This window comes from Myxine glutinosa, chromosome 4, assembly GCF_964187855.1.
Source record: "Myxine glutinosa chromosome 4, kmMyxGlut1.1, whole genome shotgun sequence".
Taxonomy (NCBI): domain Eukaryota; kingdom Metazoa; phylum Chordata; class Myxini; order Myxiniformes; family Myxinidae; genus Myxine; species Myxine glutinosa.
In genome coordinates this window covers 62,262,117-62,286,009 of record NC_136264.1, presented here as the reverse complement: position 1 = coordinate 62,286,009, position 23,893 = coordinate 62,262,117, and the positions used below count along the sequence as shown (strand labels likewise).

Here is a 23,893-nt window from a genome sequence, read left to right as displayed (position 1 = left end):
CAGACGTAGACCAGAGCAGGGAGGAAAATGAAGGTGATAAATAAATGGAACACACAGTTGTGAATGGTATAATTGGCTTACAGTGTATTGTTGTTTCCTTCAGTTCACAGACAATGGAGCAATCATCTTTTTGGACAAGTGGGATCATAAATTCAATTTTCCCAACCCACCACCGAATGGCTTTGGAAGACGCAACTCTCCACCTACCGTCGCTGTGTTCTGGGATGATGTTGACCTTTCTGGTGGAGTTGGAAAAATCTACTACCAGGTATTTCAATGTACTTGGGTGCAGAACAATTACGTGGATGTGTTGAAACACACAGCTCCTCTAAATGAATGTGAACTTTTTGCTTCCTGCCTCATAATATTGTGATGAATATTTGAACGAATTACCAAAGAATGAATTGATTTTTCTTGATTTCTTCACATTTTCCAACACATAAATGCTTGTGCAATTCAATAATTATTTGCACATCTGAAGGCTGTTTTTCTCATCTTGTTTCGTTGTCACATTTCCTTATTTCCTTCACTTCATCTTTATTCATTCATTAACCTCACTTACTCTTCTACGCGAAGTCTGCATCTCATTTACTTTGGTCAAATATACTCGCAAGGAAACTTGTACAAGGAATTCTGATGCAGGAAAGGCTAAATCATGCAGGAAATTGGCCCATCGTGCCTGCCTGACATCAACTCCACATTTATCCAATTTATCGGTTTATCGACTCCATCTCTCTTGTGGTGGGGTGTAGAGGGGGGGGGGGGGGGGGGAAGTAGTAGGGAGGATAACATCACCAGGGTGGGGAGAGCAGAGCGACATCAACAGTGATATTTATACGTATACACATTTTCTCATCATTATGGCGCGGAGTGAGGGGTTGGGAAATGCAAGGATGGGGGGAGGGTTTTGACAACACTCGCTCACATATATCACAATCACGACACAAGTCTGCAATCACCCATCCATAACTACTTTCTTATGAAATGCTTCTGATAGTTGAGCTCGAGTATATCTACTGCTCTCCTCTCATCTATCGAACGAGGAAACACTTCAACGAAATGAAATAAATTTGTTAATTTAATATGATTCGCCTTTTGTCTCTCACAAGGCCTGAGAACTAACTGAAGAAGAAGTCAGGAGTACTTAACTTACACTTGTTTAACATGAGAATTGTTACCCCATATTTTAAACTTGCATGTAGAAAGTTAACCTTTTATTGGACAAAATAATGGCAATGACCAACCTGGCATTAGGTACAGGAATCTGTTTTTAGTTTCGAACATCACATTTAACTTTCCATCTGTAGAACTGCCTGCTCCACAAATTCACATCCAGTGTGAGTACTATGCTCCATTTGCATGGTATTACTAGGAAAATGTATCTTTTGTGGAATTTAACCACAGTAAGAGACACCTCAGTGGAAATCATTAACGGAAACGGTGTTCTGTCGCATTATTTCCCCAAATCTCGGAACATTTTCCCCCAGAATTTGAACAAATATTTATCGTGTGCATTATTTGTCGTTATTAATAGTCATGATTACTATATCCCCGTTTTTACAGGAATATGACTTCACTGGCCGAACGAACCAAGGCCAAAACAGCAAAGACTATGTCGACTTAAAAACAAAAGTTGAACAACAAATAAACCAAAACTTCACTATGAGCTTTGATATGGAGTGGATGCTCAAGATCACATGGGAAGACGTTCCAGCAATGCCTGCCATCAGCAACTTGGACAATGTATGGTTTTATGTCTGTATTGTCACTCACAATAAATCTAAAATGTAAAAACACGCTTTACCATTTCTGATGCTTTCCATTGTAAATGGTAAAGGATTTCCCTCTGCTAAAATGACTCACCAACTGACTCCATGAAAGGTGTATTTCACTGAAGCACAACTTCACCAAACTCATGATGGGTCCCTTTGTTGGAAATGACGACATGAACAATCCACACTATTCAAGATGGAAACAAAGTTTTTATTTTTTTCCCTTTATGGAGGACTTGGCACATTTTCCTACATCTTGTCAAGTGGATAACTTTTCAAATCAACAGAATTCCAAAGAAAGAGCGAATGCGCCTTGATATTCTGAGAAGGAACCATTAACTGAAGCAGTTTAGTTATTTTATATATTTGGAGTGAGGAAAGACTAATGGGACAAATTATATGGGAAATGACCTGAACTATGGCATATTATGTTTCTATTATTCTCCCCAAAGGAGAGGGTATAACATTTCGGTCCGTTTGTTTATTTATTCTTTATAGCCTGGTGTTGGCTTAGCGGTTAGGGTGCCGGCTTGGGATCTTAGGATCCTGGGCTCGAATCCCGGTCGATCGCTGAATTAACGCCAGGGGGGTTGACTCAGCCTGTCATCCTTCCAAGGTCGGCAAATTGAGTACCAGTTCACTGGTAATTCCCTGTGTGTCACAAGAGGTGACTAACAGGGTTGGCGACAGGAAGGGCATCCAGCCATAAAACATTGCTTCAAAAAGGGGACCATGGTGCCCGAAAAAGGCCAACCCCTGCTTTGTGGGGAAAAATGGCCTATAAAGGTGGTTGTTTTTGTTTGTTTTTTATTCATTCTTTTGGTTTTTTTTGTCTGTTTGTCTGCACAGAATGTGCTGACGTAGGCCACAAACACAACCTTGTGGTAGCCAGTGGTACACATTATCTTTTTTTCAAGCGAGTTTCTCTGTAAAGTATGTACAAATAGAATGTGAGTATGTCTATAAAGTATGTACAAATAGAATGTGAGTATGTCTATGAAGTATGTACAAGTACAATGTGAGTATGTCTATAAAGTCTGTACAAGTACAATGTGAGTACCTCTATTAGCGATGTACAATTAGAATGTGAGTACCTCTATATAGTACATACAATTAGAATAAATGTGAGTACGTGTATAAATGTACAAGTACAATGTGAGTACCTCTATTAACGATGTACAATTATAATGTGAGTGTGTGTATCAAGTATGTACAATTAGAATGTGAGTACATATATAAAGTATGTACAATTATAATGTGAGTACATCCATAAAGTATGTACAATTATAATGTGTACAATTATAATATGAGTACATCTATAAAGTATGTACAATTAGAATGTGAATACGTCTATAAAGTATGTACAATTAGAATGTGAGTACATCTTTGCAGTATGTGTAATTAGAATGTGAGTACATCTATAAAGTATGTACAATTAGAATGTGAGTACATCTTTGAAGTATGTGTAATTAGAATGTGAGTACATCTATAAAGTATGTACAATTAGAATAGGAGTACGTCTATAAAGTATGTACAATTATAATGTGAGTACATTGATAAAGTATGCACAATTATAATGTGAGTACATCTAAAAGTATGTACAAGTACAATGTGAGTGTGTATAAAGTATGTGCAATTATAATGTGAGTACATCGAAAAAGTATGTACAATTATAATTTGAGTACATCCATAAAGTATGTACACTTATCATGTGAGTACATCTATAAAGTATGTACAATTAGAATGTGAGTGCGTCTATAAAGTTTGTATAATTAGCATGTGAGTGCATGTATAAAGTATGTACAATTAGAATGTGAGTACGTCGATAAAGTATGTACAATTAGAATGTGAGTACATCTTTGAAGTATGCTCAATTGGAATGTGAGTACATCTTGAAAGTATGTATAATTAGAATGTGAGTACATCTATAAAGTATGTACAATTAGAATATGAGTACGTCGATAAAGTATGTACAATTAGAATGCGAGTACGTCTATAAAGTATGTACAATTTGAATGTGAGTACTTCTAGAAAGTATGTACAATTAGAATATGAGTACGTCGATAAAGTATGTACAATTAGAATGCGAGTATGTCTATAAAGTATTGATAATTAGAATGTGAGTACGTCTATAAAGTATGTACAATTAGAATGCGAGTACATCGATAAAGTATGTACAATTAGAATGCGAGTACGTCTATAAAGTATGTACAATTTGAATGTGAGTACTTCTATAAAGTATGTACAATTAGAATATGAGTACGTCGATAAAGTATGTACAATTAGAATGCGAGTACGTCTATAAAGTATGTACAATTTGAATGTGAGTACTTCTATTAAGTATGTATAATTAGAATGTGAGTACGTCTACAAAATATGTACAATTAGAATGTGAGTGTGTGTATAAAGTATGTGCAATTAGAATGTGAGTACATCTATAAAGTATGTACAATTTGAATGTGAGTACTTCTATAAAGTATGTATAATTAGAATGTGAGTACAGTACATCTAAAAAGTATGTATAATTAGAATGTGAGTACGTCTATAAAGTATGTACAATTAGAATGTGAGTGTGTCTATAAAGTATGTACAATGGACGTCTATAAAGTATGTATAATTAGAATGTGAGTACGTCTATAAAGTATGTACAATTAGAATGTGAGTGTGTGTCTAAAGTATGTACAATTTGAATGTGAGTACTTCTATAAAGTATGTATAATTAGAATGTGAGTACGTCTATAAAGTATGTACAATTAGAATGTGAGTGTGTGTATAAAGTATGTACAATTTGAATGTGAGTACTTCTATAAAGTATGTATAATTAGAATGTGAGTACATCTATAAAGCATGTACCATTAGAATGCGAGTCCGTGTATAAAGTGTGTCCAATTAAATGTGAGTATGTCTATAAAATATGTTCCATAAAGTCTCATAAAACATGTCCGGGTGAGGGTATGCAATCTTTGATTGTTCGTTCTCGTTTGATTTTTAAATGGTCGTTAAAGGGGAGTTAGCAATGTCTATTGAGTCATGTGGTTTCTGGAAACCTGCATGGAATGCACTGGCATGCATGAAAGGATAAACATGTTCACTTCTGGTTCATGATAATGATGTAAATATGAATGAATGCCAAACCAACCAGAGGTTGAATTTCACACAATTAAATGACAATTACTTTTTTGCAGACAAACACATTCCAGGCCATCCTAACAACTGATGGCATCCACACTTTCTGCTTGAACCAGTATGAGGACGGGATGATGCTCTGGAGAACAGAATCTCGCCATCGATACGCCAACAGAGCACTGATTGGATTCGACAGGTAGAGCATTAACATGCTGTGCAGGCAATAACAGAAACGATGACAACAGCAAACGTTTCATGACCATTTTCCCCTTTTTCTGGGTCCTGGTCGAATTATTATGGCAATTCTCCATACAGATCTATCCATTGTGTCCGTTTCTTGCAAACGCAAACATTCCATATCTTAATGGTTTCAGTTGATGGATTTTTAGATGTCCTCTTGGCTTTCTTCCTTCCAACACAAGCTTTATTGCTTTCTTTACATCTTCATCTTCAGACCTTCATTGCACATGACCATACCAACCAATTCGTAACTAGTGTTGATTCTTAATCTCTTCCTGATTTCTTATCTCGGAATTATTTCATTCAGAGACAATCGATTCATCCATCATATCATTGTGATCCCTGTTATTTCCACCATATCTTTACATCTTCAATCAGCAATGCCCACATTTTACTTGCATACAAAAACACCTGTCTGGTTCTGGCTTCATCGACTCATTCTTGGGTAAAATGCCAGGGGCATAGAAAAGGCCCCTTTATATAAGGGTGTGTACCCCGGTTTAAAATAGTTACACCGTATCCCTGCATGTCGTAAGAGGCGACTGAAAGGGTTGGCGTCAGGAAGGGCATCCGGCCATAAAAACATTGCCTCAAAAAGAGAACCATGACAATTACGACTACATATGGGCAGGGTACAGCCCGAAGTACCCCGTGGGGGACCCCACTCCCTCTCGTCAAAACTCAAGGTGGGGAACCCGATCGAAGCAAGGGTTTAATGTTGTGTGCTCTCAAGTGTTTGTGTGCTTCCCCTTCTCTTGTCTTCCGCTCCGTCTTTTTATATATTTTGTTTGTCTGGTTGATTTGTTTGTGAAGTAAATGTCAGCTCTTTCACGAGCCTCGATTCAGAATACAAAAAAAAATAAGAAAAAAAAGGGTGGAAATCATTCCATTTATGACGACGAAACATCTGATGCCCGACGTGGAGATCTGTTTCTGAGGTTTGGGACATGGAATGTAGGGACAATGACAGGGAGATCAGGAGAAGTGGTGGAAGTATTGGTCAGAAGAAGAGTGGACATATGTTGTGTGCAAGAGATGAGATGGAAGGGAAGTGGTGTGAGAATGGTGAAGGGTAGGCAGGGACAGAAATACAAGTTTGTGTGGCAAGGGTGCCCGGAGGGCGTGAATGGTGTTGGTGTCCTGTTTTCTGAGGAGTTTGTAGACAGTGTGGTGAGTGTGACGAGAGTGAGTGAAAGGTTGATGATGGTGAAAATGATGATTGGAAAGCTCTTGGTGAACGTCATCTCGGGATATGCTCCGCAGGTTGGTCGGAGCGATGAAGAGAAGGACAAGTTCTGGTGTGCTATAGAGAAGCTGATGGAAAACGTGAAAGATGAGGAAGTTGTTGTGGTAGGAGGAGACCTAAATGGACATGTGGGAAGGAGTATGGACGGTTTTGAGGGAGTTCATGGGGGTTACGGATATGGTGTGAGAAATGGAGAAGGTGAAAGGATTTTGGAGTTTGCTGATGGAGCTGATTTGTTGATTTGTAATACTCAGTTCCAGAAAGAGGATAATAAGCTTGTTACATACACGTCAGGTGGGTCAATGACAACCGTTGACTGCCTGCTGGTGCGTAGGCGAGATAGGGGGCACCTCCGGGACACAAAGGTGATCCCGGGGGAGGAGGCTGTTTCACAGCACCATTTGCTTGTCTGCGACATAAGGGTGAAAGGTGCGAGGAGAGCTCGGCAGGTGAAGTACCAACAGAGAATGAAGGTGTGGAGGTTGAAAGAGGTGACAGTGAGGGAGGCATTAAAAGAGAGGCTGAGTATGGTGGAGGATGATGTGGTTGAGCTTGAAAGTGGTTGGATGTCAATGAAAGATAGTCTGTTGGGAGCCGTTGGTGAGGTATGTGGATGGACAAAAGGACCACCGAGGCACTCGGAAACATGGTGGTGGGATGATGAAGTTGGAAAGAAGATTGACGAGAAGAGGAAGAAGTTCAAGGAGTGGCAGAAGGCAAAGGGTATGGGGGCAGAAAAGGCAGAGCAGGAAAGTTATAAGGCAGCCAAGAAGGCTGCAAAGAAAGAGGTAGCAAAGGCACAGGAGGCATGTAGGAAAATGTTCGGAGAACGCTTGGATTCGGAAGAGGGTCAGAGAGCGGTATTCAGGATTGCAAAGCAGATAGCGAAAGAGAGGTGTGATGTGATGGGGGTGAGTTGCTTGAAGGATGAAGTGGGACAAATCGTTGTGGACCCAGATGGAATTAAAGGAAGATGGAAGAGATATATGGAAATACTGTTGAATGCAGAGAATGAATGGGATGGCAACATAGAGAGTAACCCAGTTTTAGGATCGGCAGAGAAGATAACCGAGAAGGAAGTTGAGGAAGCGATAAAAGCAATGAAGAGTAGAAAAGCGGGAGGGCCGACGGGAGTTGTGGGAGATATGTTGAAGGCAGCGGGAAATTGGGGTGTGAAGAGAATGACAGAGATCTGCAATCTGGTGGTGAAAGAAGGCCGCATTCCAGTGGATTGGGAGTGAGTACCCTCGTCCCTCTATACAAGGGGAACGGTGACCCTCTGGACTGTGGCTCGTATCGAGCGATAAAGTTATTGGAACATGGAATGAAGGTATTGGAAAAGGTGTTGGAGAGGAGGATAAGGAAGAAAGTGAAGAATGACGAAATGCAGTTTGGATTTATGCCAGGAAGAGGAACGACAGACGCACTTTTTATTGTGAGGCAGTTGCAGGAGAAGTATATGGAGAAGAGGAAGAAGTTGTTTCTTGGGTTTGTTGATCTGGAGAAAGCATTCGATAGGGTTCCACGTGAAGTAGTGACATGAGCATTGAGGAAGTTAGGAGTGGAGGAATGGTTGATCAGAGTAGTGATGGCAATGTACAAAAGAGCGCGCACAGCTGTAAGGATGAAGGACGGGAACAGTGTTGAGTTTGAGGTGAAGGTGGGAGTGCATCAGGGGTCGGTACTAAGTCCACTACTATTTGTAGCTGTGATGGAGGTGCTGGCTCAGAACGTAAAGGAGGGTTTACCGTGGGAGTTGTTGTATGCAGATGATCTGGTGTTGATTGCAGAAAGTATGGATGGACTGAAGGAGAAGATGAACAAGTGGAAGGAATGTATGGAGACAAAAGGTCTGAAAGTGAATATCGGAAAAACGAAGGTGATGGCTAGTGGTAAAGCGTGTGGTGAGGTGGAAAGAACTGGGAAGTGGCCGTATGCTGTGTGCAGGAAGGGTGTCGGAGGGAATTCCATTCAATGTACAATGTGCGCTGAGTGGATTAATCAAAAATGTAGTGGTCTGGGAGGGTCATTAACCAGTGTGGCAGCTACATTCAAGTGTAAGGTGTGCACAGAGGGAGCTGCAGATGGAGGAAATGTTGAGTTGGATCTTGGAGATGGCCTGAAGCTGGAAGGTGTGAAAACATTTTGTTACCTTGGAGACATGCTGAATGGAAAAGGTGGATCAGACCCGGCAGCGGTTGCTCGAGTGAGATGTGCATGGAAGAAGTTTCGGGAACTGAGAGGCGTGCTGATGAGGAGGGGAGTGTCGTTGAAGCTGAAGGGAAAGGTGTATGCTGCATGTGTGAGAAGTGTTATGATTTATGGGAGTGAGACATGGGTAATGAACGTAGAGCAGCAACGGAGGCTGGAAAGGGTGGAAATGCGAATGGTTCGGTGGATGTGTGGTGTATTGTTGAGAGAGAGGAAGACAAATGATGAATTGCGAAAAATGATGGGAATAGAGCCTGTGATGGATGCTGTGAAGAGAAACAGGTTGAGATGGTTTGGTCATGTGTTGAGGAAGGATGAAAGTGACTGGTTGAAAAGAGTGATGGGAATGAATGTAGAAGTAAGTAGAGGACGGGGAAGACCGAGAAAGACTTGGCTAAAGATGGTCGAAGAAGAAATGCGGGCAAGAGGGTTAATAAGGGGAGATGCAGAAAATAAGGCAAAATGGAGAACATTGTCATGGGGACCGCAAGGCTAACCCCCGCTCTTGCAGGGAAAATTGCCTTAAAATGCCTGTTGTTGTTGTTGTTGTACATAAGGGTATGAGCCATGTGGAAACGTATAGAGAAGAAGGGTTTTTTGATGTGGGTTTTTGACCCCCCCCCCCGCCCCCACCAAAAAAAAATAAAAATAGGTATTTGCTCCCTTCTCCGAAACTACACACGCTATTTTGATGAAACTTGCCCACAACCTTCATGGCTCGTGCCTAACGGAGGTGTATTGACTGCATCAAAGCCTGTGCTCATTAAGGGGGACTATGTGGGGGGGAGGTTGTTTGGCCCTTCCCCCCACCCCCCCCCCCCCCAAAAAAAATAGGTATGTGCTCTCTTCTCTTTTGGGCTGCACTCATTGATGTGTGTGTGTGCATTTGTGTGTGCGCGTGTCCATGCTGCAGTGGAATCTCAGATCCAAACCGCCTCATCTACAATGACAAGATCATGACTCAATCCAACAGATTGAGATATCGACCTGATGAGTACTATGGAAAAATAGTTGTTGGAAGAGATGTAAAAGACATGAGTATGTTGCTTCAACTAAATCTATGAAGTTTGCTTCTCATTGAATACTGAAAATATTTTACAAACTGAAAACACAATTGTTTTGCAAGTTGTATATGCTCTTTTACAGATGCCAGAGGTCTCTGGGCATTTCGACTGGAAACACATTCCAAAACATTTACAAACCCACGGAAAGAATGCTGGAACTGGTACAAAAAAGAAAGCTTCCCCTTTTATCATTGGTATGACCGACCATGTCCATGCTCCTGGTTTCAGGGAATATTTGACCCTGGATATACTTCAGGCAGAAGACTGCACTACTATAATTTTGAAGAGCCTCATATTCCAGGTGAGTGACTGGGAACATTTCATTTTGAATATTTTGAGGTTTATTTGTCTTAGAAGGTTTTTTTTTTTGTATGCATGCTGTGGCTGCTTAGCTGCATCATTTTCTGGGGGTGTGGCTGTGCTGCTGATGCAATGCCCCCTCACCAGCAAGCTAGAACTCATTTTGCCGAACTCAGAAGGATGACAGGCTGTGTTGACCCACCTGGTGACAGATGCTCGAGCTCAAGACCTGAGGACCTTCAGCCAGCCACCTTAACTCTTAAGCCAACATCAGGCTATAGAAATTTACATATCTTCTATATTGTCATAACATTGATATTTCATCATATTTTTATGGCAAGAGTAATGGCAAAATATCTTTGTTGTTGTGCTTCTTGAGATTAAAATTATTTATTTTGGGAATGAATGAAAAGTGTACGACAACCTGGTGATGGAATGTTTAATAAATAATAAATATTAAGCAATTACATGCAAACCTATCTCAGCAATTAGAAGATGTCTGTGGGCCTCTTTGAGTTTGACAAATAAACCAGTGGTGTTGATGCACTACTCTATTGTCACCACGAGAACATTTTACAACTACTGATCTTTACATGGTTGGCATAATCATTTTCTGTTACTCATGCTTCATCATCCTGAGATTATCCCAAACTTGAATGTGCTAACTCTAGAGATTATGTAATGATTGCATGACGCCAATATTTCCCTTTACACCCTGTTGATGGTGATGCTGGTATTGGTTATCCAGGAGATTTATCGGCACACCATATAATTGTTTGTAAAATTTCTTTTTTGCTGACTAAGTTGTGGTTGTGAAGGGGTGCGCAACTTAACCCTTTGTGGAATGGTCACTCTCCAGGAACGGCAGTGACTCTGCAGAGCCGGTGGCCCAGCTGGTTTGGGAGTGGTGTAAGATGCCATTATAACAGATGGGGGATGCTTTTGCATGGAAGACATGAAAAGGTTCTTCCCACTCCTTGGAATCAACCGGTTATTTGGAACTGGAATTGGAGGTGGGGCTGGCACTGGATTTTTCATCTGCAGGCCTCATGGTTAACTGAACAGCGAAATACATACCATGGTAAGTTATCATGACCCAATATGAAAAAGGAGTTATCAACTCTATTACCAATTTATATAATAGATTATGAATGGTTTACAAAGTCATTATTATATAGTCTTCTCTAATGAAGAATCACCGAATGACGCGGACATTCCGATTTCCCCTCTTTGTTGGGAATATTTTCTGTATTCTTTTACATTGGTTCTCAATGGTATGACTGAAAAGCAGTTGCTTTGAAGAGCTATATGTGCAAAAGATGGTTTTGATAAATTTACTGCTGTATAATATCACAAGTTCATCCCAATTTCCTTCTGTCTTAAACTTCCAGAATCTGCTGATTGTTCAGGAAGCTTTCCAATAGGCAAAGACTTGCGGTGTTGTTGATGAAACTTCAACAGCAGAAAATTGTTACTGAAAAATCAAAATATGAGAATGTCATTTTGTGTTTCAGAAAGTGAACTTCATCCATTCAAGCATTGCTGCGATGAGTCTGAGAGTTTGGAATTCTGTCAGTACTACCACATCAAGCGCCCGATTGACTTCTGCTTTGGCTACCGACCCCCTTTCCTCGGTAAGTGGCAATCAATAAAATCGACTTCTTCGGTAAGGTTTATACTCTCGGGAAAAGGGAGAATAGAAAAAGGGGGAAAGGAGTGAATAATTGGAAGGGAAAGGGGGATGGAAAGGGAGAAGAGAAGGTAAAAGAAAGGAGAAAGGGGGAATAATGGAAGAGGGGGAGGAGGAAAGGTAGGATTGGAAGGGGAGGGGGAGGGCGGTTGCTTGTTTGATGGCGATATTAGTGAATCATAAAATATACACCTTGCACCCTTGTGTCTCCCCTCTGTCAGGGAGGGAAAATGTGTTTATTTAGCTCGTCCCCTGCACAGCAGGAGATGGTGTTTTGTAATCACTTCTGTGTGTGTGTGTGTGTGTGTGTCTGTGTGTATGTCTGTCTGTCTGTCTGTGTCTGTCTGTCCGGGCCGTAACTTTTTTTTTTAACATTTGAGCTATTGCCATCAAATTTTCACCAAAGCTTTATAATGATAATGTGGAGAAGGCAAAATAATTTTGTAAAAAGCTCGAAAGGTTGAAGGTCAGAATCACCTAAAATCATCAATTTTCATCCAATTGACCTTTTTTTTTTTTAATACAAGATCGAGGCTCGTGTAAGAGCTAATATTAATCACAAAAAAACAAACGGACACATAAAACATAAAATAAATGGAGCGGGAGACAAGATGGGAAGAGAGAGGGAAGCACGAAAGTACAACATTTGAGAGCAGAGACATCGGGAGATCTGTGGGAGGGAGAGAGCTTGGCAGGAGGAGGAATGGGAAGTGGGTGGAGGGGTGGGAGAGGTATAAAACACATGGACACTGCTTGGACTTCCAGGAAAGAAGACGGTATTTCAAAAAAGTGGATCTCTGGTGAATTAATGGGGGTAGAAAAGATCAATGTTTTGGATCGAGAAAGATAAGAGATGGTGGTGAACAGCTGCTTTAAAGACCTGGAGGGAGGAGTGGGATTGAAGAGAGAGAGGAAGTTTGTTCCAGAGGCGGGAGAAAAGAGGAATGAAGGAGTGAAGGTGAGCAGAGAGTCTTGATTTTGGCAGTTTAACCATAAGAGGGTTGCAGGCAGATCTTGTGTGACCTGTAGGAATATTTGGGGGACATAGCCCAGAGAGAGCTGGGGGAACAAGGCTGGAGAGGAGTCGGTAGAAGACAGAAAGACCACCAACCTGCATGTGGTGAGTGAGTGAAAGGCCCTCGGAGTTAGCTTCATCGCGGGAGATTCCAAAGATTCTGAAAGGTTTGGTTTCAAGAGCGTGAAGCCGATAATTTAAACCTGAAATTTGATTTGAAATTTAAATTTACCGTTTGAATTTTGTCATGAAATTTTCAACAAAGCTTTATTATGAGAATATGGAGAAGGCAAATTAATCATTTGGGCAAAATGTCAAAGGTCAGCATCACATAAAATCGTCAATTTTCATCCGATTGACCTGAAATTTTAAGAATTTGCATATTGGGTCACTGAATTGGTTCACCAATCAAAAGCTAAAAGCTGATTGTTTTTTTAGATTAAGAGGACAAAGGTCAAGGTGCGTAAAATCGCCAATTTTCACCCGATTGACCTGAAATTTAAAGAATTTGCCTCTTGGATCACTGAATTGGCTAACCAATCAAAAGCGACAAGCCAATTGTTTGTTTTGTTTTAGATTAAAAGGTCAAAAGGTCAAGGTTGCATTAAATCTTCAATTTTCGTCCATTGATCTGAAATTTAAAAAATAATTCATATTGGGTTCCAGAATTGGTTCCCTAAACAAAAGCTAGAAAAAAATTCCCTTTTAAAGGCCATTTTCCCTGCTAGAGTGGGGGTTAGCCTTGTGCGCCCCATGACAATCATCATGGTTCACTTTTTGAGGCAATGTTTTTTATGGCCGGATGCCCTTCCCTTTAGTCGCCTCTTACAACACACAGGGATACAGTGTGCCTATTCTAAACCAGGGCACACCGGCACATTCATCCCAGCGAGCTGGTACTCAATTTGCCTACCTCAGAAGGATGACAGGCTGAGTCAACCCCCCCTGGCATTAATTCAACGATCGACTGGGATTCAAACTCAGGATCCTCGGATCCCAAGCCAGCACCCTAACCGCTAAGCCAACACCAGGCGACTAATCAAAAACTATACGGTGATTATTAGCTGCTGTTGGACTTTGTTTGAAATGGGGTCTTATGGATTGGGTCTCGTCTGTCTGTCCATCCGTCTGCAACCATATCTCGGAGGTGTAGGAACCAATTTTGTTCATACTTGGCACAAAGACAATCCGTGATGGTATACATATGCGCATCATTTTTTGTTTTGTGAAGTGTTCAAATATGGCCGATTGGTGTCCATTTTAGTGTAAAAAAATCTGATATTGAAAATGTCCTTAACTATTTCTCGGACATGCATTTACCGATCTTATTCAAAATTGGCACACACTTAATGAATGATGCCTCACGTCATTTTGTTTCGAGATCAGATGCAAGGTGGCCAACTGGTGGCCATTTAGTTACTTAAACGTGTCCCCAACCATTTATTGGACATGTAAGGACCGATTTTGTTCAAACTTGGCACAATGACAATGCACGAGAGTATAGATGTGCAGATTTTGTATTGTAATCTGACCAAAGATGGCCAACTGGCGGCCTTTAACTCCATGCAGCAAATTTACTAAAACCATGGTGGCTATGACATTTTATGTTTTTTCTCCTTTTTTTTTCGATGTCAAGGCTCAAAGATCAAGGCTGCATAAAAAAAATAATCAATTTTAATTTTGTATTTAAAAAAAACTGTTTTCGTTATTTTGAGCATACGGAAGAAGAAGAAGACTTCTAAATGCAAACGGACGCAGACGAGTTTTACATTTTCAGATGCTTTCTAGTTTTTACTGTTTCTGTCTTTCCTTTTTTCTTTCATTCTTCCTTTCTTTGTTTCCAACAATTACAATCGCACACAATGCCTCCATTTCAAAGCCAAATTCTCTTCACAAGGTACTTTGGGCCAATACACCTAGATGTCATTTTTGTTTTTCGTTTATGGCACACTTTTCAGATTTTAAGGGGTCAAAGGTGAAACATTAAAAAATCTTAAATTTTGCCTTGCCTGAGTTGTTCGTTGTTGTACTTTACTTTAATCGATAAAGGTGAAAGTAAATTTGCCAAGGTCTATCTCATGACTTGTAGTATCGTGCGATGCAAACGTCTCCAAGATGCGGTGATGAACACACCTGCCTTGTCAGGTTGTGTTTGTGCTGGAGAAGTTGAAATTGTCAAAATGGATGTGTTTAAAAACCTTCAATTGTTATGAAATGGAGACCTAAAGTACCTTCAGAGACCAATGATTTCGAACATGTATTAAGTTCAATAACTCTCCTGGAATAGTAAATTTAGATGAAGTACTGAATTGTTCAAAATACTTGTCTTTTAGGTGGTCTATCTGGGGATCCTCATATGTCCACATTGGACGGGATTGAATACACCTTCAACGGTTTGGGTGATTTTGTCATCCTGTACGGAAACAACACCAATGGATCCTCCTTGATGGTGCAGGGATCCACTCAACAGGCTGGAGAACAGCAAAACCTACCAGCAACAAACTTCATTGTGATAGTAGCAAAGGAGAATGACGGCCCAACTGTAAGTGCTTATCAAATGCTTTGAGATGGAGGAAATGAGGGGATTAGGACTTGATGGCAATACCACTTTGGAAACTACGTGCTGTCCTGTTTGATATCTCTCCTCTACCGACTTGTACATTTTCACTGATACATGTGTTTTAATTTGTTGATTCAAATTGCTTTATTTTGTGTTTGATTTCAGTTCCTTGTTTGTTTGTTTTTTATGTGAGGATTGATTTTATGTGACTGTGGATTCTGTCTGTCTTCGTGAACATCTTTGTGAACGTCTCTCTTGAAGACCTGGAGTGCAGGATATTCTTGGGAAAATGCCAGGGGCATAGGAAAGGCCCCTGTATATGGTATGTGCCATGTGACAAACTATAGAAAAGAAGGGACATTCCATGGCTTGTGGGAAATGCCAGACCATAGAAAATAAAGGACATTCCAAAAATCTCATGTGCATGCTGTTCTACCCTTGTGTTCTTCGGAGGAACCAAGTAATTCTCTGGAAAAGTTCATATAAAGGGGTGCCAATTTGATTCGTACAGCTACATGAAGAAGTAAACGTATTTTCAATCCAGTTACAGTCTCTTGGTTTCAAACGGACTGATTCGCGGTTCTTCATTTTTCTGGAAAAAAATTAATTGGCAAACATAATATTCGTTGGCTATTCTATTGCAGAAGTAGGTGTTAATATTGGTGCTGGGCGATAATCGCAATGGGACGATTATCGTGCTTTCGATTTACTATCACGACAACGATAATGGAGATTAATTATCACGATAACTGCTGCTCATGCTGGAGAATGTAAATCACACCTTGAACCCACGGATATTGACGGTGTATTGACTGCATTTCGCTTCTCTCAAAATATACACCCGTATTAAATGCAGCTCTATAAAATAACGAAGGTGATATAATATCGAATGTATATTCTCCAATATGTAATTTAAATGGTTTATCATTAAAGAACAAACGTGGAAACAAAAACAACTAGAACGGCACTCAGTCGGGAGCATACCACTGCCTGGTTGGCCACATCACTCAATGGTGAAAAATCACTTAAAATATTAAATAATTCTCATATCCGAATCCATATTCAGATCTTCATCAAAATCGAATCGATTCTAACTTGTCACAAACACAACCTGTCCAACAAGTTTCGTCCAAATCCATCCATAACCTTTTGAGATATCCTGCTATGTACCGTTTTTGGCCCTATCTCCCAATGGTGAAGAATCACTTTAAAAATTAAATAATTCTCATATCCGAATCCATATTCAGATCTTCACCAAAATCGAATCTATTTGTCCTGGTCAGACCCCTAATCGGTCCACCAAGTATCGTCCAAATCCGTCCACAACTTTTTGAGATATCCTGCTGTGTATCGTTTTTTGCCCCATCTCCAAATGCTGAAGAATCACTTTAAAAATTTGAGTAGCCGGATCCGAATCCGGATCGTCACCAAAGTCTAATAATTTCGTCCTTGTGTCATACACTACATCTCTGCCTAATTTCGTCCGAATCCGTCCTCAACCTTTTGAGTTATTTTGTTTACAAACAAACAAACAAACAGACAGATGAAAAATAGGTCAGAGACCGAGGACTTGCCGGAATGTACCTTTTTAAAATCGGCCATTTTGGATCATTTGTTTTCGAAACTAATTTATTCCTAGATTATGCTCAATAAATTTCATCTTGATTGGATGAAGTTTTGTACTTGTCGAATTATTATGTCATAATGGAAGCACCTATGACATCATCATTAACATATTTTATTCCCCATGGAGAGTTCTTTACAATGAGCCATGTCTCAATTTTTTCTATTCAGCACTTTCGGAGATATAGAGGTGCAACGTTTTTTGGTTTTTCCAAGATGGCGGCCGAACCACGTGACCGATGACGTCATTATTTTAAAAAAATTTCCTCCACCGGTTTATGCCGACATGGCACTCAAAAAATTGCATCTTGATTGGATGAAGTTTTGTACTTGTCGAATTATCGAATTATGATGTCATAATGGAGGCCTTGGGCCGAGAGAGTTAAAAATTGGGCACAGTCTATTCCAGAGCAAGACAAATATGTGTGTAAAGTATGGCGATGCTATGTGCAACGATGTAGACATAGTACTGCGCACAAACAGACTAGAAATCGTTCAGAGACCGAGGACCTGCCAGAATTAAAAATATGGCGGCCGAACCACGTGACCGATGACTTCATCATTATTTGTTTTCTGACCTAATTTATTCCTAGATTATGGTCAAGAAATTTCTTCTTGATCGGATGTTTTGTGCTTGTCGAATTATGACGTCATAATGGGGGCAACTGTGATGTCATCATGAACATATTTTATTCCCCATGGAGAGTTCTTTACAATGAGCCGTCTCAATGTTTTCTATTCAGCACTTTTGGAGATATGGAGGTGCAAAGTTTTTCGTTTTTTCCAAGATGGCGGCCGAACACGTGACCGATGACGTCATCATTATTATTTTTTTCTCCACTAGTTTATGCCGACATGGCGCTCAAAAAATTGCATCTTGATTGGATGAAGTGTTGTACCTGTCGAATTATCGAATTATGACGTCGCCATGGAGGCCTTGGGCTTAGCCTCTCGATAGTTAAAAATTGGGCACAGTCTATTCCAGGGCAAGGCAAATATGTGCGTGAATTATGGCGATGCTATGTGCAATGATGTAGACGTAGTATTGCGCACAAACAGATAAACAGACAAACCAACCAACCAACATACTTGCCGGAATCTTTTCCGGTAATAGTGGGGCGGCTTAGCCCAAATATTCAAAAGAATTGTGCATTTTGTGATACAAGCACCAAATTTGGCACAAATGTACATTAATATGTTGCGAACATTTTCAGATATTGGGCCACTTGAAATTCCGTAATTTTTTTTTTCAATTTTTTTCAAATTTCGTAATTTCAAATTTTTCGGGTGACACCGTCACAATTTCGGTCTTCGAGGCCGGCCGATAGGCAAAGTGTGACCGGAAGGGACGAGGTTCTACTGACCACGTGGCCCTCGATCTGGGAAGCGAGAGGCGTTCCATTAGTGGACGCGCCCCTCACGCCCGACTTTTGGGCGGCCCCGGCAGGCCGTTTGTTTTGACGTTCTGTGACAGGCCCCGCACCCCCATCGCCGGGCCGACCGGAAGCTTGTGCTGAGTACATCATACCTGAACAACTCAGTGAGGCAGAACACAGCAGTGCACACCAGGGTGACCCCTTCAGTGCATAAACCAATTAACCTGTCCACTGCAGGCGCAGGGCATATAGAAATGAAGTTATTTTCTGCATATAATAATAATATAAGTTCAGTTCTATATAACAATTTCTGTTATCACCACTACCACTACAACTACCACTACTACAAGCTTTGTCTGGAATTTTGTGGACTAACAGACAAACAGACATACAGACAAGCTGGGATCAAAACATTACCTCCTTCCACCATTGAGTGTAGAGGTAAACATCATGGAAATTATATCATGCCCTAGATTTAATTCATGCTTACCCGTGTATTTGCTTCACTGGTTCACAAGGTCTTTTGCATACATGTAATTCAGACTCTCGTCTTCATTGCTGACCACACAATGTTCGCAACATATTAATGTACATTTGTGCCAAATTTGGTGCTTGTATCACAAAATGCACAATTCTTTTGAATATTTGGGCTAAGCCGCCCCACTATATCGGCCGGCCTCGAAGACCGAAATTGTGACGGTGTCACCCGAAAAATTTGAAATTACGAAATTTGAAAAAATTTGAAAAAAAAAATTACGGAATTTCAAGTGGCCCAATATCTGAAAATGTTCGCAACATATTAATGTACATTTGTGCCAAATTTGGTGCTTGTATCACAAAATGCACAACAGGTTTGCTATGCTGCTACACTATAAGTAACAAACAGACGGGTGAAAACATAAACTCCATTCACCTTTGGTGACGGAGGTAACAATTCAAGGCGCCGCGGTGCTTCCAGTGTCGAAATCGGCGATCCGTTTGAGTTTGCTTTGTCTGTGTGTGAAGTTAAGCACTGAATCAAAATCATCTCAAATATTGAGGAGGTGAGCGTACTCGGGTTGCGGACCTGCACTTTAGTCCTGTGAGCTTATGCATTCGAGTAGTGTCCGAAGGTGAGTCAGTGAGTCAGTGAGTCTGTCAACACTTCAGTCATTATCGCTTGAACCAAATACACGATTTCGATTAAACCTGGCCACAAGCTTCATACCTGATGGCTAACGAAGGTGTATTTACCACATCAAAATCTGCACTCATTTAAGGGGTCTACGAGGAGGAGGGTGGGGGGATTTGACCCCTCCCCCAAAATAGGTATTTGCTCTCTTCTTTGAAACTACACACACTATTTCAATGAAACTTCATCACAACTTTCATCGTCCATGATGTACTAAAGTTTGGTCAAGGCATTAAAAATATCAGGGTCTGTGGGTGGTTTGAGTGACTGTTGCTCCTGATCCAGGTGAGCTTCAGGACCGGCTGTCCTATTTTTGTCACGACATAGGATTGCTTGGCATTTATTATTCGTGACGTTCCACATCAAAGACGATATTTTAAGTGTCTCAATATGATCATGTATGACTTTCTCCTCAAATGTCCCAATTGGCAAGCAGCTTCCTCAGTGTGTTCTGTTAGCAAGCAGCTTGATATCGCTTTCCAAGCCACTCGTTCCGTATCAAGCACTTTGCAAACTGCTCGTCCAGTCACTCGGCAAACGGAGCAAGCAATTTCCTCCAGGGAAAAAGAGGTTTGACTTTAAACAAATTGCAACAGAATTATGAAATAGAGTCCGACCAAACACACATACCTCTCCGCGTATTCAGGTCGTTTATATGTATATTGTTATTGTGTGCTGCATGGCTCTCAAGATGCGAATTACATTATTTATATTATCGCGATAATCGTGATAATGAGGTCCATCATCGTGATATAGGTTTTTCCATTATCGCCCAGGCCTTGTACATATACAATTCATCCATCATCTCTAATTATCACGTTTGTCCAATATGTCTGCAATGTCAACACTTGCAAGTTTATTTAATGTGCAATTATGATCCAAAAGGGACTGGCAAAATTGGCTGCACTGCACATGTGTGCAATTCTTTTGACATGTAATCCAATTGTTGCCTATAATATGTATACACATCGCACTTGTCCAACACTTGTCCTGAAGAATACATCACACTCCACATCTCTGCAATTGGTTGGTGCATCGTACATACTAACTTTATTATTTTTAAAATAAATTAATCACACACATGCATATTATGTTATGTGGTTTCCTTTTCAAGGTACACAGAAAACTTTACGTACTGATGGGTTTTAGCCTATATATGTAGGGCACCCCTTTATATAAACTTTTCTAGAGCATTACATGGTTCCTCCTACGAACACAAGGGTAGTCCAGCATGCACACGAGATTTTTTGAATGTCCCTTATTTTCTATTGTTTGGCATTTTCTACAATCCATGGAATATCCCTTCTTTTCTATAGTTTGCCACATGGCACATACCATATAAAGGGGCCTTTTCAATGCCCCTGGAATTTTTCCCAAGAATGTCCTTCATTTTCTCTAGTTTGCCACATGGCACATACCATATAAAGGGGCATTTTCAATGCCCCTGGAATTTTTCCCAAGAATGTCCTTCATTTTCTATAGTTTGCCACATGGCACTTACCATATAAAGGGGCCTTTTCAATGCCCCTGGAATTTTTCCCAAGAATGTCCTTCATTTTCTATAGTTTGCCACATGGCACATACCATATAAAGGGGCATTTTAAATGCCCCTGGAATTTTTCCCAAGAATGTCCTTCATTTTCTCTAGTTTGCCACATGGCACTTACCATATAAAGGGGCCTTTTCAATGCCCCTGGAATTTTTCCCAATAATGTCCTTCATTTTCTATAGTTTGCCACATGGCACATACCATATAAAGGGGCCTTTTCAATGCCCCTGGAATTTTTCCCAAGAATGTCCTTCATTTTCTATAGTTTGCCACATGGCACATACCATATAAAGGGGCCTTTTCAATGCCCCTGGAATTTTTCCCAAGAATGTCCTTCATTTTCTCTAGTTTGCCACATGGCACATACCATATAAAGGGGCCTTTTCAATGCCCCTGGAATTTTTCCCAAGAATGTCCTTCATTTTCTATAGTTTGCCACATGGCACATACCATATAAAGGGGCATTTTTAATGCCCCTGGAATTTTTCCCAATAATGTCCTTCATTTTCTATAGTTTGCCACATGGCACATACCATATAAAGGGGCCTTTTCAATGCCCCTGGAATTTTTCCCAAGAATGTCCTTCATTTTCTATAGTTTGCCACATGGCACATACCATATAAAGGGGCCTTTTCAATGCCCCTGGAATTTTTCCCAAGAATGTCCTTCATTTTCTATAGTTTGCCACATGGCACATACCATATAAAGGGGCCTTTTCAATGCCCCTGGAATTTTTCCCAAGGATGTCCTTCATTTTCTCTAGTTTGCCACATGGCACATACCATATAAAGGGGCCTTTTCAATGCCCCTGGAATTTTTCCCAAGAATGTCCTTCATTTTCTATAGTTTGCCACATGGCACATACCATATAAAGGGGCCTTTTCAATGCCCCTGGAATTTTTCCCAATAATGTCCTTCATTTTCTATAGTTTGCCACATGGCACATACCATATAAAGGGGCCTTTTCAATGCCCCTGGAATTTTTCCCAAGAATGTCCTTCATTTTCTATAGTTTGCCACATGGCACATACCATATAAAGGGGCCTTTTCAATGCCCCTGGAATTTTTCCCAAGAATGTCCTTCATTTTCTATAGTTTGCCACATGGCACATACCATATAAAGGGGCCTTTTCAATGCCCCTGGAATTTTTCCTGAGAATGTCCCTCATTTTCTATAGCCACTGTAAGTGGCCATATATTGCATTGCATTGTATATCATGTGTATAATCATTGCTATGTTGTATTATATGTGTGTATATATTTTATGTATATTGTTTCATATATATATATATATGTATGTGTGCTATGTATATGTAGCCTGTGGGACGAATCATTAGTCGCCGTCAGAGAAAATTATATTGGTTCCGTCCCTTTTGGCTTTATAAGCTAGCTGTGCAGGCATATCGGGAGACCACTATTGCTCGGGTCCTCTGCGATAGTACTTCCTGGTTGACCTAGCTAGGGTGCTGTGCTTGGGTGCGTCTGCTCAAGAAGTGTATTTTCGAGTTTTTGTACTCCAGTGAATTCCTGGCTGTTCAGGACCAGTGGGTGTGTGCATGTAACCGACAGACGAAGATGTACAGTGGAGTGTTTCCACCGTGTTCTGGGTAACCCCTGATCGCTTGTGAAAAGGATATTTGTTCAGTGCTGTCAGCTGCTGTTCTTTTGATAGGTTTTATTACTTGGCTGCTATTCATCATTTGGGATATTCTCAAGTTTAATAAAGTGTTGTATTGTGATCTCCTACCAAACTTTCAAAAAAATTCTATTAATTTGAAATCTCTTTGTTCAGTTAATTGAACACTTACCTTTGGGGAATTGCCTTCAAATTACTTATTTTGGGTGCCCCACCCCATATTGGGGAAGTGGTGTAGTCTGTAAACAAACTACCAGGAGCCCTGGACTCCCCTGTGTATCACATATATATTGCATGTGTATATCAGTCATGCTATATTGCATGCATTTTATATTGATTACTACCGGTGTCAACATTTTTCGATGTCCAACTTTTTGGGGTTCGCCCCTATGAGCCAAGCAAAAACGATGGCACTTAGGTGGAATTTGTTTTGAAAGCCATTAATTAGATGCACTGGCCGATGTATATTCCAAGTTTCAGCTAGTTTCAATGTATAGCCTTTGAGATATGAGCGCCAACACATTTCGGGCGGACGGAAGGACAGACAGACAGACAGACAGTCTGACCGACACCAAAGTTTATTCGAGGGTTTTCGTGCATGCAACGCAAGAGTGTGAAAACGGACATTACGGGAATTTGGAATACATTACCTCGATGTATAAAGCATTTACTTATGAAATTTGCAGCAAATTTCATCCATTAGAAGCCAAGAAATGAATTTTCAGTCCCCATGTTAAAGTTGCATATAGAAAAACCGTTCCATATATAGGGAGGGGCGTTTTATGCTGCTCTTGATAGATTGAAGAGAATGTAAGAGTTTGTTCCACAGGCAGGAAAGAAGAGGAAGAACTGAGTGAATGTGAGCAGAGATTGTGGATTTGGAAGTCTTACCAGAAGAGGGTTTATGATGGACCCCATGAGTCCTGCAGAACCCTGGGTGAGAGGGAGGAGGAGAGAAGGGGCATGAAAAGAGCACGGAGTGAAAGACCATAAAGTTAAACGAGAAAGTCAAGACCAGAAAGGTAGAAGACAAAGATTGCACCGACTTGTCTGCGATGGAAAAGTGATAGGCCCATCGACTCAGCTTCATCACAGGACCTTCATACAATCGGCTTCATATTGTTTTGATGAAATTGAAATATGTTTCATAAATTTCACTCAATTGGATTGGTCTTTCATTTCGTATTTTACAAGCCGGGTTACTGAAGGATGAGTGCCGAAGAGGGAAATTGTATTTCTCATATACAGTCACGTGAAAAATAAGTACACCCCATGTAAAGTTTTGACCTTTTCAACATATTTCAACATACAGCT

The 23,893-nt window shown here is 40.5% G+C and overlaps 1 protein-coding gene across 1 annotated transcript in view; it reads left to right on the top strand.

The window, feature by feature from the left end:
- The window catches only part of LOC137425859 (uncharacterized), a 245,516-nt gene that overhangs the window by 71,846 nt on the left and 149,777 nt on the right, over positions 1–23,893 (top strand). The window contains exons 13-20 of the mRNA XM_078775229.1: positions 104–268; positions 1,564–1,743; positions 4,958–5,094; positions 9,509–9,633; positions 9,742–9,960; positions 10,819–11,040; positions 11,474–11,593; positions 14,998–15,206. Of these exons, the coding sequence (XP_078631355.1) occupies positions 104–268; positions 1,564–1,743; positions 4,958–5,094; positions 9,509–9,633; positions 9,742–9,960; positions 10,819–11,040; positions 11,474–11,593; positions 14,998–15,206 (1,377 nt within the window). The remainder of the gene's footprint in view (positions 1–103; positions 269–1,563; positions 1,744–4,957; positions 5,095–9,508; positions 9,634–9,741; positions 9,961–10,818; positions 11,041–11,473; positions 11,594–14,997; positions 15,207–23,893) is intronic.